This window comes from Rhinopithecus roxellana, chromosome 8 (assembly GCF_007565055.1).
Source record: "Rhinopithecus roxellana isolate Shanxi Qingling chromosome 8, ASM756505v1, whole genome shotgun sequence".
NCBI lineage: Eukaryota > Metazoa > Chordata > Mammalia > Primates > Cercopithecidae > Rhinopithecus > Rhinopithecus roxellana.
Genome location: NC_044556.1, coordinates 13,027,769 through 13,044,112, shown reverse-complemented (window position 1 = coordinate 13,044,112; position 16,344 = coordinate 13,027,769). Strand labels below are relative to the sequence as shown.

General features: G+C 54.4%; 1 protein-coding gene across 4 annotated transcripts in view; it reads right to left on the bottom strand.

The window, feature by feature from the left end:
* NFIC (nuclear factor I C) overlaps positions 1-16,344 on the bottom strand; it is a 112,398-nt gene that overhangs the window by 29,378 nt on the left and 66,676 nt on the right. For all 4 annotated transcript variants that reach the window (XM_030935794.1, XM_010367296.2, XM_010367297.2 and 1 more), the window contains exons 3-6: positions 14,483-14,554; positions 6,249-6,323; positions 5,437-5,560; positions 4,639-4,763 (exon numbers count right to left, since the gene is read on the bottom strand). In XM_030935794.1, the coding sequence (XP_030791654.1) occupies positions 4,639-4,763; positions 5,437-5,560; positions 6,249-6,323; positions 14,483-14,554 (396 nt within the window). The remainder of the gene's footprint in view (positions 1-4,638; positions 4,764-5,436; positions 5,561-6,248; positions 6,324-14,482; positions 14,555-16,344) is intronic.

The window sequence follows — 16,344 nt, the reverse complement described above, 5'->3', positions numbered from 1 at the left end:
GAGGGCCAGCACACAGGAGGGCTTTACACTGAGGATGAAACCCTCAAGAGGGAGTGAGTTTGCCATCCCCTGAGGTAATCAAGTGGAAGCTGCAGGAGCACAGACCTCCTCTGACATTCCCTGCTAGCTCTCTGATTCCTGATCACACAGCAGAAGCTGGTGGAGGCTTCCTCTCTGTCCTCTCCTGTTGCTACCCTGTCTTTCCCCAGTGGAAGGGGTTGCCGGCGAGCAGCCAGGCAGAAAAGTCCGACGGAGCTCCAGAGACTCCAACTTTAATTTCCTCTCTCTTGAAATGTTTTCTTTTTGAGTTTTCTCAGTTGAAAGCTAGATTCTTTATTTTCCACCTTTCTCCTCTCCTAATAAATAGACTTAAAGCTATGAGTTTTCCTCTCAGGGATGCTTTGGCTCATCACAGAGGTGGTCTTTCACTTTAATTGGTGTGCAGTTTACATTCCAACAGTCTCATCAATTCCAGAGTTAATGAGAAGTGATGGCTGGGCATGGTGTGTCTCACGCCTGTAATCCTAGCACCTTGGGAGGCTGAGACAGGCAGATCACTTGAGGTCGGCGGATCACTTGAGGTCAGGAGTTCAAGATCAGCCTGGCCAACGTAGTGAAACTCCATCTCTACTAAAAATACAAAAATTAGCTGGTTGTGGTCGTGCGCGCCTGTAGTCCCAGCTACTCGGGAGGCTGAGTCAGAAGAATCACTTGAACCCAGGAGGTGGAGCCAGGATCGCACCATTGCACTCTAGCCTGGGTGACAAGAGTGATATTCTAGCTCAACAACAACAACAAAAAAACCAGAAGTGACTTTTTTTTTTTTTTTTTTTGAGACATAGTCTCGCTCTGTTGCCCAGGCTGGCGTGCACTGGTGCGATCTCTCAAAACAAGCAAGACTCCGTCTCAAAACAAAAACAACAAACAAACAAACAAAAGAACCTCATAAATACTGAGGCAGGTCCCCTGAGAGATGGAGACCCTCTAGGGATGTTCCCACACTGTGGGAAGGAGGGGTCTTTGCACCTGAAATGTCACAACCAGATGCGTCTGAGAGTACCAGAAAGAGACAGGAATGTTATAAAGACGTGGACAACAACGACCTCCCGTTTCCTGGGTATGTCGCATGGGCCAGAAGGTTGCTTCACACATGTCCTACCCCTTCCTCCTCCTGTAGTTCCTAAAGAACAATTACTCACATCACCCCCATTGTGGAGATGAAGAAACTGAGGCTTAGAGAAGTTAAATGATGTGCCCCAGGATTACATAGCACACAGAGCCAGATACAGGCAGGGCTGGGATGTGAACCCAGGTCTCTCCAATGCCTGAGTCTGACCTCTTAGTCCTAATGTTATAGTGCTTCTAACAATCCTACAGGTGGCCAGGTGCAGTGGCTCACCCCTGTCATCCCAGCACTTTGGGAGGCCGAGGTGGGTGGATCACCTGAGGTCAGGAGTTTGAGACCAGCCTGGCCAACATGGTGAAACACTGTCTCTACTAAAAATATAAAGATTAGCTGGGCATGGTGGTGCATGCCCATAATCCCAGCGACTTGGGAGGCTGAGGCAGAAAAATTGCTTGAACCCAGGAGGCAGAGGTTGCAGTGAGCTGAGATCTCGCCACTGCACTCCAGCCTGGGTGACAGAGCAAGACTCCATCTCAAAAAAAAAAAAAAAAAAAAAAAAAAGAAGGGCCCAGCATGGTGACTCACACCTGGAATCCCAGCACTTTGGGAGGAAGAGGCAGGAGGATCACTTGAACTCAGGAGTTCAAGACCAGCTTAGGCAACACAGTGAGACCTCATCTCTACCAAAAAATTTAAAAAAATTAACGGGGCATGGTGGTATACACCTGTAGTCCCAGATAGTTGGGAAGCTGAGGCAGGAGGATCACATGAGCCTGGGAGGTCGAGGCTGCAGTGAGCTGTGACTGACTGTACCACTGCACTCCAGCTGAGTGACAGGGGAAGACCCTGTCTCAAAAATGAAAATAAAGTAGGCCCCATGGGTACAGGGAGGAGAGAGAGGAAGAAGGGAGACAAAACAAATCTGGCTGGATGCAATGGCTCATGCCTATAATCCCAGAACTTCAGGAGGCTGGGGCGGGAGAATCACCTGAGCCCAGGAGTTTGAGACCAGCCTGGGCGACAGAGTGAGACTCCATCTCTTAAAAAAAAAAAAAGAAAGAAAGAAAAAAATTAGCCAGGCATGGTGACATTTACCTGTAGTCCCAGCTACTCAGGAGACGAAGGTGGGAGGATCGCTTAAGCCTGGGAAGTTGAGGCTGCAGTGAGCCATGATCGTGCTACCATACTCCAGCCTGGCTAGAGTGAGACTGTCTCAAAAATAAAGTCACAAATTTCCACATTTATCAGGTGCCTATGTGTTATGTGCCAGGCCTGTTTTGTGGACATGAGCTGCATTAATTCACTTAATTCCCATGACAACCCCAGGCAAGCCGTACTGCAGGTATTAACACACCCATTTTACAGATGAGGAAACCCAGTCCCTAAGTGGACAGGGCGAGGGAGGCTCAGAAACCTGGAGTCACTAGGAAGCTGCGAGGGCTGAGCTACAGACCCCCGTAGGTGGACTACGGACCCCACGCATGTATCCACTGGGCTGCCTCCGGGGCCCTTGAGGGTAAGGTACTGCACAGAGCAATGCTTGCACAATTTAGGGGCACAAAGTCGGCTGAGAATCTGAGGATGGATGCCAGGGACACCCTCTTCAGCGTAACACAAGCCCACAGGCCATTTTGCACAGTTTCCTGAAAGTCACAGGTGCCGGCTGGCCAGAGAGCAGAACCTTAGACTGAAAGCGATTCTTTAGATGAGAACTGCAGTGGAGATGGGGACCCCAAATAAGGGAAATCTTTAGAGAAAGCGCTTGGAGAGACAGGAAATACACATAATCCCAAGGAGATGGTGTTCAATGGAAGAAAGACCATGTGAAGCTGCTGACCCTAAAGAACAGGAACCCTATAAGAACGACACCCCAGGCCGGGCACGGTGCCTCAGGCCTGGAATCCCAGCACTCTGGGAGGCCTAGGTGGGCGGATCACCTGAGGTCAGGAGTTCAAGACCAGCCTGGCCCACCGGCTGAAACCCCGTCTCTACTAAAAATACAAAAATTAGCCGGGTGTGATGGCACACGCGCCTGTAATCCCTGCTACTCAGGAGGAGGCTGAGGCAGGAGAATCGCTTGAACCTGGGAAGCAGAGATTGCAGTGAGCCGAGGTTGTGCCACCGCACTCCAGTCTGGGCAACACACTGAGACTCTGTCTCAAAAAAAAAAAAAAAAAAAAAGGAGGCTGGGAGCGGTGGCTCACGCCTGTAATCCCGGCACTCTGGAGGCCGAGGCGGGTGAATTACCTGAGGTCGGGAGTTCGAGAACAGCCTGACCAACATGGAGAAACCCCATCTCCACTAAAAATACAAAAAATTAGCCGGGCGTGGTGGTGCGTGCCTGTAATCCCAGTTACTTGGGAGGCTGAGGTAGGAGAATCGCTTGAACCTGGGAGGCAGAGGTTGCAGTGAGCAGAGATCGCGCCACCGCACTCCAGCCTGGGGGACAGGAGCGAAACAAGAAAGAAAAGAAAGAAAAAAAGAAAGAGAGAGAGAGAGAAAAGGAAGGGAGGGGAGGGGAGGGGAGGGTAAAAGAACAGAAAAGAAAAGAAAAAAAAAAAAGGGGGCCGGGCGCGGTGGCTCAAGCCTGTAATCCCAGCACTTTGGGAGGCCGAGACGGGCGGATCACAAGGTCAGGAGATCGAGACCATCCTGGCTAACACGGTGAAACCCCGTCTCTACTAAAAAATACAAAAAATTAGCCGGGCGAGGTGGCGGCGCCTGTAGTCCCAGCTACTCCGGAGGCTGAGGCAGGAGAATGGCGTAAACCCGGGAGGCGGAGCTTGCAGTGAGCTGAGATCCGGCCACTGCACTCCAGCCTGGGTGACAGAGCGAGACTCCGTCTCAAAAAAAAAAAAAAAAAAAAAAGAAAAGAAAAGAAAAAGAAAGAAAGAAAGAAAGACACTCCAGAGAGGACCCTTCTGAAGACAGAAAAGCAAGAGGATAAAATCTTCCTGGAAAAGGACGCCATGAGAATGGAGACCCTACAGAAAAGAGACGAGTCTCCTACAGAACCACACGGAGAAAGATCCCATGGAGATGCGAACCTGGTTTAAAAAAAAAAAGTAACTTCAAGAAGGACCCCAATGAGAAGGGATCCAGCATCTCAGGATCTTCTAGCGGGGAAGAGGACAAACAGGGTCCCTGCAGACGAGGGATTCTATGACAGATCCCAGGAGGAGATGCCCTGTTGATCAGAGTAACTACTAGTCCATCCTGTAGCTCGGGGACCCCATAGCGATGTGGCTTTCACGGATGGAGGGCAGGAAAATCAGACAGGGGACAGTCTCTGCCCTCCCCAGCTTCAGCAGAACCAAAGAGATCCGAGAACGCGAGCCCGGACCGCACTTCCAGCCACGCGCAGCTCGACGCGACTACCATTCCCAGGAGGCTCCGCGGCTCCAGGCTGGCTTCCTGCCCCGCGGCGCCCGCGCAGTGGCTGCCGGAAGACGTAGTTCCCACCGCGGTAACCCCGACCGGAAGGCCGGCTCCGCCCCCGCCACCAGCCCTACCTCCTTCCATGTCCTCCGTCCAGTTGCGGCTGCTACTCGTGGGCGAGCTGGGCGAAGTGTAGTAATCGCCGCCGGGGCTCGTGTCCACGTCTTCCTCCATCGAGCCGGATTTGTGCCGCTTGCTCCTTATGGGCGAGGGAGGGGGAGAGGCTGGTTACCAGGGAGACGCGGGGGCGGGGGGCGCGGCCGCGGGCTTTGCTACTTCCGGTCCTTAAGTGGGCAGGGCGAGGGAGGTAGTCCCGCGAGACATCGCGGGAGCCGCGGGCGTTCAGCCCGTTCGCAATGAACGCCTGTTCCAACCCGTCCATTGCTTGGATGGGACACCCAGGCCAGAGGCAGGGAGCGTCTCAGCAGAGGTCGGACACCAAGCTAGCATGGTGGAGACCAAAACCCAGGCAGCCTGGCTAATCCCCTGACCACCTGTAGTTCTCAGAACTGCCTGTTAGGGGTATGATCCCATTTTATGGATGGGGAAACTGAGGCACAATGTGACCCGCTCGAGGTCACACAGCATATCTCAGCAAGAACCTGTGTCTGCATTCTCTCGGGGTGGGGGGGTCCTAAGGTCTGGCTGAGCCAGCAGGATTTGAAGCTGGGGGAGCCCACGGTGGGCTGTCAGGGCTAGAGGAAGAGGCACGTGGGGCTGGCTGGGTTTTGAAGGATGAATAGGAGTTTCTCAGGCCAGGTGAATTGTGAAAAGAGGTATTCCAGGGGGAGGAATGAGTCAGCTCGGACCAGAGGGGATGGGCTGATGAATGGGGCTGTGAAATGCCCAGAGGTGGGGACCTGGGTACTTACCCACTGGAGGAGGTGCTGGGCAGCGTTCTTCTCAGGCCAGTGCTGGCTGGGTTCAGGTCGTATGCCAGGTGCCCCTGCAGCTCCCCCAGGGAGAAGTTGGGTCCTGTTCCGGTCACCACGGGTGCTGCAGAGGGTGAGAGAGGAGAGTGAGGCAGGAAGCAGTGCCCTGTGCTGCGGTTTGCTTTAGAGGCAGGGAAAGCCATTGGGTGCAGTCCAAAGGGGGACCCCCTTCCCATAATGGCCCAGTTCCTAGGGTGGCTGAAACCAGTTTTATTCTATGGATCAGAGGACCAAGGTCATGGGGAGAGGCCAAGAGCACACGGTGAGGCAGAGGCATAGCCGGAGCTCAAGGCCAGGCTCTGTGGATCTGGACAGGGAGAGTGTCAGTCAGGACTAAAGGAGGACAGCGCCCAGGACTTGCTGGGGTGGGATTCAGACAGTGTGGGATGGAATGCTCTGGGTCCCCAGCAGGTCAGCAGGGAAAGCAAGGGGACAGGAGGAGTGGGGGGGGGGGTCCTCTGGGGTCTCCTGGGACAGGACAGTGGAGGCCCCAGGGAGGAGGAGGGATGCTGTGGCAGAAGGTTCCTTAGTTACCATCCAGCATTTGGATTCTGTTTCCTGGGGAGGTGGGAGGGAGCCCTGACCTTGGGCTCTGGGAAGGGCCTGGCCCCCTCCCTTTCTAGGAACCTTGGCTTGGTAACACAGTGGGTGTCTGGAAAGGACAAGGAGTAGGGTGAGGGGGTGGGCTCCATCCTCCCTGCGGCCCCCCTCCCCTCTCCAGGACCCAGCTCTGGGCTGACGGGAACACTCACTCCGGGACACTTGGATAAGCTCAGTGACGCTGAACACGCCAGAGGTGACAAAGCTCTCCTGGAAGTCGGTCGTGTCTGGAACAGGAAGACAGTGGGGTCAGTGGGCTGAGCCGGGCCTATTTCCCTTCTCCACACTCCAGGGCTGCCTGGACTCCTGGGGCTGGCCCGAGCCTGGGTGTTCACCCTGTCTATCTCCTGCAGTGGGGGAATGACAGCTCCAGTCCGATGGGGAAGGCCCCATGGGGGGGCCCTTGTCCCGCGTGGGCCTTCACACAGCCTTCATCCGGGACCCCCACGCTGTGGAACACTGCCTTCAAGTGGACAGCAGGCCGGGCGCGGTGGCTCACGCCTGGAATCCCAGCACCGTGGGAGGCCGAGGCAGGAGGATCGCTTGAGCTCAGGAGTTCAAGACCAGCCTGGGGAACACAGTGAGACCCCATCTCTACAAAAAGTGTTAAAATTGGCCGGGCACGGTGGCTCAAGCCTGTAATCCCAGCACTTTGGGAGGCCGAGACGGGTGGATCATGAGGTCAGGAGATCAAGACCATCCTGGCTAACACGGTGAAACCCCATCTCTACTAAAAAATACAAAAAACTAGCCAGGCGAGATGACGGCACCTGTAGTCCCAGCTACTCCGGAGGCTGAGGCAGGAGAATGGCGTGAACCCAGGAGGCGGAGCTTGCAGTGAGCTGAGATCCGGCCACTGCACTCCAGCCTGGGTGACAGCGAGACTCCGTCTCAAAAAAAAAAAAAAGTGTTAAAATTAGCCAGGTGTTGTGGTGCGTGCCTATAGTCCCAGATGCTCAGGAGGCTGAGGCAGGAGGATCACTTGAGCCTGGGAGGTGGAGGCCACAATGAACCATTGTTGTGCCACTGCACTCCAGCCTGGGAAACAGAGCGACACCCCATCTTAAAAAACGAGTGGAGGTAGCTGGGCGAGGTGGCGGGCGCCTGTAGTCCCAGCTACTCGGGAGGCTGAGGCAGGAGAATGGCTTAAACCCGGGAGGCGGAGCTTGCAGTGAGCTGAGATCCGGTCACTGCACTCCAGCCTGGGCGACAGAGCGAGACTCCGTCTCAAAAAAAAAAAAAAAAAACAAAAACAAGTGGAGGCCGGGCATGGTGGCTCATGCCTATAATCCCAGCACTTTGGGAGGCTGAGGCAGGCGGATCATGAGATCAGGAGATTGAGACCACAGTGAAACCCTGTCTCTATTAAAAATACAAAAAATTAGCTGGGTGTGGTGGCGGGCACCTATAGTCCCAGCTACTCAGGAGGCTGAGGCAGAACGGTGTAAACCCGGGAGGCGGAGCTTGCAGTGAGCTGAGATCCGGCCACTGCACTCCAAAATGAGTGGAGAGCGGAGACCTGGGCTCCCATCGGCTCCATCACCCGCCTCGGTGTATGATCTGGGGCAGGTCACTTTCCCTCTCTCAGCCTCCATGTTTTCCTAATCGCAGAAGTGGAAACCATCAGTCCCACCGTTGGGGTTGTCCTGAGGTCTGCATCCAACTGCCTGGGAGGGGCGACTGGCTTGCTTTGCACACTGTCACCCTTCGAGATACTCTGGCTTCTTGTTGTTCTCCCCTCCAGACTGGGAGGTCCGTGTGGGCAGGGATTTCTGTCTGCCCCAACCCTGCAGTGTCCTTCATACCTAGACCAGAGCTTGGCACCCAGCAATGGGTCAGTTAAAATGGGGAGCTGAATGGGGGTCCACAAGCCGCAGTTAAACTCCCCACCCCGTGTCCCCAGCACCGCTCCTACCTAATGTCAAAGGAAGGGAGATCGTCCTCTCTTAACTGGAGTGGTTTGGACCCATTTCACAGATTTGGAAATCGAAGTTGTCCCCGAGAGGTCGGGAGCCTTGGCCAACCTCAGATAGCTTGGGGACAGCCCTGTCCTGCCTTCGGACGCCCTTGTAGGAGGGATTCATGGACTCAACAGGTGTTTACTAAGCATCCACAGTGTCTGGTTCTGAGCTGGGCCCCGACACAGCAGGAGATAATACAGGCAAAAGCAGTCGCCCCCGTGAGACTCAAAGTCCAGTGCGAGCGACAGACAGCAGCCAAGATTAATAGGTCAGCAAAAGTCCACGAGTGTTCCTAGCAGCACTCTTCACAGCTCAAACTGGAAAGCCACCCAAATACCCCTTCAAAAGATGAAGAGAGAAACTCAGCGTGGTCTATCCATACACTGGAATAGGACTCAGCTGTGAAAAGGATGCTGGGTGTGGTGGCTCATGCCTGTAATCCCAGCACTTTGGGAAGCTGAGGTGGGCGGATCTCGTGAGCTCACGGGTTTGAGATCAGCCTGGGCGACATGGCGAAACCTTGTGTCTACAAAAAATAGGAAAATTAGCTGGGTATGGTGGCGTGTGCCTGTAGTTCCAGCACTTTGGGAAGCTGAGGTGGGTGGATCACTTGAGCCCCGGAGTTTGAGAACAGCCTGGGCAACATGGCGAAACCCCATCCCTACAAAAAGTACAAAAATTAGCCGGGCATGGTGGTGCATACCTGTAGTCCCAGCTACTTGGGAGACCGAGGTGGGAGGATTGCTTGAGCCTTGGAGATCGAGGCTGCAGTGAGCTATGATTTCACCACTGCACTCCAGCCTGGGTGACAGAGCAAGACTCTGTCTCAAAAAAAAAAAAAAAAGGAAAAAGAATGAGGACCTGGGCTGGGTGCAGTAGTGGTAGCTCACGCCTGTAATCCCAGCACTTTGGGAGGCGGAGGCGGGTGGATCACCTGGGCTCAGGAGTTCAAGACCAGCCTGGCCAACATGGTGAAACCCCATCTCTACTAAAAATACAAAAATTAGCCGGGCGTGGTGGCGGGCGCCTGTAGTCCCAGCTACAGGCCGAGATCACGCCGTTGCACTCCAACCTGGGCATGAGAATGAGACTTTGTCTCAAAAAGGGTAAATAAAAATAAAAGAACGAGGCTCTGACACAGGGTACAACATGGATGCACCTTGAGGACATCATTCAATGAGGGACGCCAGATACAAAAGGCCACACAGCGTGTGATGCTATGTCTTTTTTTTTTTTTTTGAGATGGAGTCTCACTCTGTCGCCCAGGCTGGAGTGCAGTGGCGCAATCTCGGCTCAATGCAACCTCTGCCTCCCAGGTTCAAGCGATTCTCCTGCCTCAGCCTCCCAAATAGCTGGGATTACAGGTACCTGCCACCACACCTGGCTAATTTTTGTATTTTTAGTAGAGTCAGGATTTCACCATCTTGGTCCAGCTGGTCTCAAACTCCTGACCTCATGATCCACCCGCCTTGGCCTCCCAAAGTGTTGGGATTACAGGTGTGAGCCATTTCTCTGAAATATCCAGGACAGGCCAAGCCACAGAGACAGGAAGGGGATACGTGGGCACCAGGGCTGGGAGAGGAGATGGGGAGTGGTGGCTGATGGGGACGGGGTTTCTTTTAGGGGGGATGAAATGTTCTGGAATTAGGCTGGGCTCAGCGGTTCACATCTTTAATTCCAGCACTTTGGAAGGCTGAGGTGAGAGAATCACTTGAGATCAAGAGTTCAAGACCAGCCTGGCCAACGTGGTGAAACTCTGTCTCTACTAAAAATACAAAAATTAGCTGGGTGTGGTGGCATGTGCCTATGATCCCAGCTACTCGGGAGGCTGAGGCATGAGAATTGCTTGAACCAGGAAGGTGGAGGTTGCAGTGTGCTGAGATTGCGCCACTGCACTCCAGCCTGGGGGGAAAAAGAAATGTTCTGGAATTAGATAGAGGTGAATGTACTTAGTGCACTTTGACTTGGACACTTAAAAATGGTTAAAATGATACATTGTACATTATGTACATTTTACTACAAATTAAAAGTTCATTAAGTCAAATGCGAGGTGCATCAGCCTGTGGTAAGGCAGGCGGCCGGTGGGGAACCAGCTAGGGTGGGGAGGGAGGCTACTTTACACCCAGGGCTCAGAGAAAGCCTGGCCGAGATGGTAGCATTTTACAAAGACCTCAAGATGAGACTGGATAAGAGGAAGGAACTTGTTAAAATCTGCAAAGCTCCGAGAACAGCGCCTGGCAACCGCCCCGTGACTGTTGGCTTCTCTGATGCGGATGATGTTTCATCGCCTCCCTGAGGGCCACGATGTTCCCGGCACTGGGAACAGCCCGTGCAAAGGCCCCCGGGTTGAAACGCACTTGGCAAGTTGCAGGCCAGCAGGGTTGGAACGGAAAGAGCCAGGGAGTCTGGTCCGTTTGTAGGTGGGACAGGCTCTTGGCCTTTGGGTGGCGGTGGGAGCAGTTCCTCTCCCGCCCCCCAGGGGGCAGCACGGGCTGCAGGGAGCTCATGGCTGTGTCCAATTCTGCAGACCCAAACCCCCGCCAGTCCCCCTGGTACAATCTTTCCTTTCTTTTTTAGAGACAGAGTTTTGCTCTGTTGCCCAGGCTGGAGTGCAGTGGTGCAATCATAGCTCACTGCAGCCTCAAACTCCTGGGCTCAAGCGATGCTTCTACCTCAGCCTCCCAAGTAGCTGGGACTACAGGCAGCGCACCACCATGCTGGGCTAAATTTTGCATTATTATTATTACGTTTTGTAGAGATAGGGTCTTGCTGTGTTACCCAGGCTGGTCTCAAACTCCTGGGCTCAAGTGATCCTCCTGCCTCAGCCTCCCAAGTAGCTGGGATTACAGGCATGTACCTCCATGCTTGGCTAATTTTTTTTTTTTTTTTTTTGGTAGAGATAGGGTCTTGCTATACTACCCAGGCTAGTCTTGAACTCCTGGGCTCAAGCGATCTTCCCGCTTCGACTTCCCAAAGTGCTGGGATTGCAGGCTTGAGCCATCACACCCGGCCCCCTGTTACAGTCATTTGCTGAGTGAAGACAGTGAACCCCGCCGCGTGCTGGGAGGTTCAGGGCCACACATTCTGAGGAGGACAGAGCGGTGGCCCCCAAGTGTCCAGAAGAAGTGGCCAGAGCTGTTTCCTGCTGACCCAGCTGGCCAGCTGGTGTCAGCACGCCCCCTCCGCCTCCCCCCACCGGGGTTTCCTGTTTGTGCAGCGCCTGCTATGCTCCATCTCTGGGGGACTCCCTGGCGAGCTGGGAGGACGTGATTTCCTCTACCAGACGCCCAAGCTCCCCAGGGGACCAGGTCAAGCGCCGTTGCCCCCCACCTCCCTCCAACATCTGGCTTGGAGAAAGGCGTCTGGGGATCACAGGAGGCCGAGGAGGACCCGGGTCACAGACAGAGGAGTCACCAGGGGCCAGTGAGGAGTGGCCTCAGGCCTGTGAACCTCCGGGAACCTTTCAGCCTCCCTGTGCACGCCTGTTCCGGTCCTTCCAAGAAGGACGCCTCACCCACTCGCTTTCTCTTCCTTCCTTCTTTTCCTTTCTTTCCTTTTTTTTTTTTTTTTTTTTTTTGAGACAGAGTCTCACTCTGTCCCCCGGGCTGGAATGCAGTGGCGTGATCTAGGCTCTGCAACCTCCGCCTCCCGGGTTCAAGCGATGGTTTCGCCAAGCTTGAACCATTCTAGCTTTCGCCATGTTCAATGCTGGTCTTGAACTCCTGACCTCAGGTCATCCGCCCAACTCGGCCTCCCAAAGTGCTGGGATTACAGGTGTGAGCCACCGCACCCTGGTCCCTTCCTGCTTTTTCTTTTTTTTTTTTTTTGAGACGGAGTCTTTACTCTTATTGCCCAGACTGGAGTGCAATGGCGCAATCTCAGCTCACTGGGTTCAAGCAATTATCCTGCCTCAGCCTCCTGGGTAGCTGGCATTACAGGCATGTGCCTCCACGCCTGGTTAATTTTTGTATATTTAGTAGAGACGTGGTTTCTCCATGTTGATCAGGCTGGTCTCAAACTCCTGACCTCAGGTGATCCACCCGCCTCGGCCTCCCAGAGTGCTAGGATTACAGGCGTGAGCCCCCACACCCTGCCCTTTTTTTTTTTTTTTTTTTTGAAACAGAGTCTTGTTGTGTCACCCAGGCTGCACAATCTTGGCTCACCACAACCTCTGCCTCCTGGGTTCAAGCGATTCTCCTGCCTCAGCCTCCCGAGTAGCTGGGATTATAGGTGTGCACCTGCCATGCCCGGCTAATTTTTGTATTTTTAGTAGAGACATGGTTTCGCCATGTTGGTCAGGCTGGTCTTGAACTCCTGACCTCAGGTGATCTGCCTGCCTCGGCCTCCCAAAGTGCTGGGATTACAGGTGTGAGCCACCGCACCCAGCCCCTTCCTTCTTTTTCATCTCTCCTCTTTCCTGTCCTCACACATCCTCTCTTATCTCTTTTTCTCTCTGCTTCATCCCTCTCCTTCCTTTCTTTCTACAAATATTTATTGAGCACCCACTCTGCACCAGGCCCCATTCTAAGCCCTGAGGGCACAACAGAGATCTAGACAGACAAAGCCTCTCTGCCCTTGAGGAGGTGATGTTCCACTGGGGAGATGAGCAAACACCCATACAGTCACTAAGCAACTCAGCAAATCCATAGGCAATCACTAACTTCCTCTGAAGGAGAGAAAACAGAGGGCTGAGATTGAGGGTGGCCAGAAGCTGCGTGAGGTGAAGGAGCTCAGGGTAGACCTCTCTGAGAAGGGGGCATTTGAGCTGAGACCAGGGGAGATCTGGAGAGAGCAAGTGAGCAGTTAGTTAGCTGTTTAGACAGAGGGAACGGAATGTGCAACGGCCGTGAGGCAGAACTGGGCCTGGTGCACTGGAGGAACAGCGAGGAGGTCTGTGTGGCTGGGAGTGGGCAAGGGGGAGAAAGGGAGGAGGGGAGGACAGGGCGGGGTGGGGACAGGCTGTGTAGGGCCCTGTGGGTCACAGGGAGGACCTGGGCTTTTACCTCAAGAGAGGTGGGAGCCGTGGAGGGCTGTGGAGGGCTGTGGGCAGAAGAGGGACGGACCCTGACTTGGGGGCTCACAGGCGTCCTCTGGCCATAGTGAGAAAGACAACCGGTGGGGGACAAGGGCAGGAGCTGGGGGCGAGGATGGAAGTGACTGCTCTGGTCTAGGTGAGCTAAAAGTACCCACTTCCTATCCCTACAACATAGAATTACACTGTCCTACCCATCTATGAAGACATCCCATGAGGGCTGGTGTGGCGGCTCACACCTGTGATCCCAGCGCTTTGGGAAGCCAAGGCAGGAGGATCACTTGAGCTCAGAAGTTTGAGACCAGTCTGAGCAACATAGTGAGACTTTGTCTCTACAAAAACAAAAAAATGTTAAAAAATCAGGCGCGGTGGCTCACGCCTGTAATCCCAGCACTTTGGGAGGCCCAGGCAGGTGGATCACGAGGTCAGGAGTTTGAGACCAGCCAGGCCAACATGGTGAAATCCCATCTCTACTAAAAATACAAAAATTAGCCAGCCGTGGTGATGGGGCACCTGTAGTCCCAGCTACTCGGGAGGCTGAGGCAGAAGAATGGTGTGAACCCAGGAGGCAGAGTTTGCAGTGAGCTGAGATCGCACCACTGCACTCCAGCCTGGGCAACAGAGCGAGACTCCATCTCAAAAAAAAAAAAAAAAAAAAAAATAGCCAGGCACAGTGGCGCACACCTGTAGTCCCAGCTACTTGAGCTGAGATGGGAGGATTGCTTGAGCTCAGCTGGTCCAGGCTGCAGTGAGCTAGGATGGTGTCACTGCACTCCAGCCTAGGCAGCAGAGTGAGACTGTTTCTAAGACAAACAGGCCGGGCGCGGTGGCTCACGCCTATAATCCCAGCACTTTGGGAGGCTGAGGTAGGTGGATCACCTGAGATCAGGAGTTCAAGACCAACCTGGCGAACATGGAGAAACCCCGTCTCTACTAAAAATACAAAAATTAGCTGGGCGTGGTGGCACGTACCTGTAATCCCAGCTACTTGGGAGACTGAGGCAGGTGAATCACTTGAACTCGGGAGGCGGAGGTTGCAGTGAGCTGAGATCGCACCACTGCACTCTAGCCTGGGTGACAGAGTGAGACTCCCTCTCAAATAAATGAATGAAAACAAAACAAAACAAACAAAAACCCCCAAACATCCCATGGGACTATAGAACCCTCCGGGGTCTCCCATGGGCTGAGCACCTCAGAGCCCAGAAGCTGGGAGCTCAAGAGTCGTGGGTTCCAACCCAGCTCCCTGGTCGCCTCTGGGCAGGCCCCTTAACCTCTCTGAGCCTCAGTCTGCTCCTCTGTAAAATGAGTGGTGCCAAGCAAATGATTCCTAAATAAAAGACAAGGACAGGGCTGTGCCGTCCACCCTTCACCGCCACGATGCCCCCAGACTCACCCAGCGTGATGGGCTTGCTGTCCTCCTGGTCAGAGCCCATCCCCGCCCGGGGACTGCCGCTCTGCTCTGCATCTGCAAAGAGAGGGAAGAAACATTGGTGACGTCACAGAGACCCCACCCCAGGAGCAGATGAGGTGTTGATGCCGGTGCTCCAGTCCTGGGCTGGGCCAGTGCTGTGGAGAGAGTGGCCCTGAAACACGCCCAGGCCCTGGGGTCTCTGCTTGGGCCCTTCCCTTGGCTGCTGCCCTAGAGGGTCACGGACATCTGGCCAGGCACCCTGCAGACACCAGCCGGGCCCCTGTGAGCGCCAGGGTACCTGTATGCTGGGGTGAGCCCTCTGCTTCTGCAGGGGTGGCTCAGTCATGGGTAAGAACTTAGACATCTGGAGTCTTAACAGACCGACGTTCAAATCCCCGCTCTGCTGCTTTCTTGCTGTGTGACCCTGAGCAAGTCACTTGCCCTCTCTGAGCCTCATCTGTAAAATGAAGTTCAGGCCAGGCGTGGTGGCTCACGCCTGTATTCCCAGCACTTTGGGAGGCCAAGGGAGCCGGATCACCCGAGGTCGGGGTCAGGAGTTTGAGACTAAACTATCCAACATGGTGAAACCCCATCTCTACTAAAAGCGCAAAAACTAGCCAGGTGTGGTGGCACAGACCTGTAATCCCAGCTACTCGGGAGGCTGAGGCAGAAGAATCACTTTAACCTCAGAGGCGGAGGTTGCAGTGAGCCAAGATTGCACCACTGCACTCCAGGCTCGGCGACTGGAGTTGGAGGCCAGCCTGGGTAACATAGCAAGACCCCATCTCAGAAAATAAAATTAAACAAACAAACAAACAAAAAACAAAATGGCCAGGCACAGTGGCTCACACCTGTAATCCCAGCACTTTGGGAGGGCAAGGCAGGAAAATCACTTGAGGTCAGGAGTTCGAGACCAGCCTGGACAACATGGCGAAACCCCGTCTCTACTAAAAATACAAAAATTAGCCGGGCGTGGAGCACGGTCCTGTAATCCCAGCTACTGCGGAGGCTGAGTCAGGAGAATCACTTGAACCCGGGAAGCAGAGGTTGCAGCAAGTGGAGATCATGCCGCTGCACTCCAGTCTGGATGACAAGAGCAAGGTTCCATCTCAAAATAAATAAATAAATAAAATAAAATGAGGTTCAGTCATTCAGCTCCGCCTCAGCCCTATGCGGGAGGTCTATCACTGTGCCCGTTTTACAGACGGGGAAACTGAGGACCAGAGAGGTGAGTCCTGGAGACGTCAGGTCCCTTAGCCTCAGCCTCTTGCCCCTGTAGTCCCAGGGACCCGACTGTTAGTCCTGGGTTGCCATTCAGAGACCCCGGAGAGAAGAGGCTGAGGGGTGGTCTCTGTGATGGCGACGCCCCCACCGCCCGCCCGGCTTGGGTGTCCCTCTGCCCCGGCGCCTGCCCCTCCATCTTATCTAAAAATAATCAGGTTCCTTGGCAGACGCGCAGGCAGACAGACGCTGAGCTCAGCGTTATCAGCTCTGGCAGCCTGGATGCAGGACGAGTCACATCCGCCCCCTCTGGAGCCCTGACCCCTCCACGGAGGGCTGAAGCTGGGGGGCAGGTGGACAAGCCCAGCCAGGCAGACCCCCTTCCCCAGCCCCACTCATGCATCGCCCAGGTCAAAGACAAAGGTGGCAGGAACCAACATCGAAGGCTGCAGGAAGTGACATGCTCCTCCGGCCCACCAGCCAGACCCCAAGGCCAGGATGCAATTGCTGTGTGACCTCAGGCAAGTTGCCTAACTGGCCTGAGCCTGTTTCTCATCTTCCACATGGCACAAACATTGCCCAGGCCTTATCAGAGCTGGGAGGTAGTGAGGAGAGCACAATCC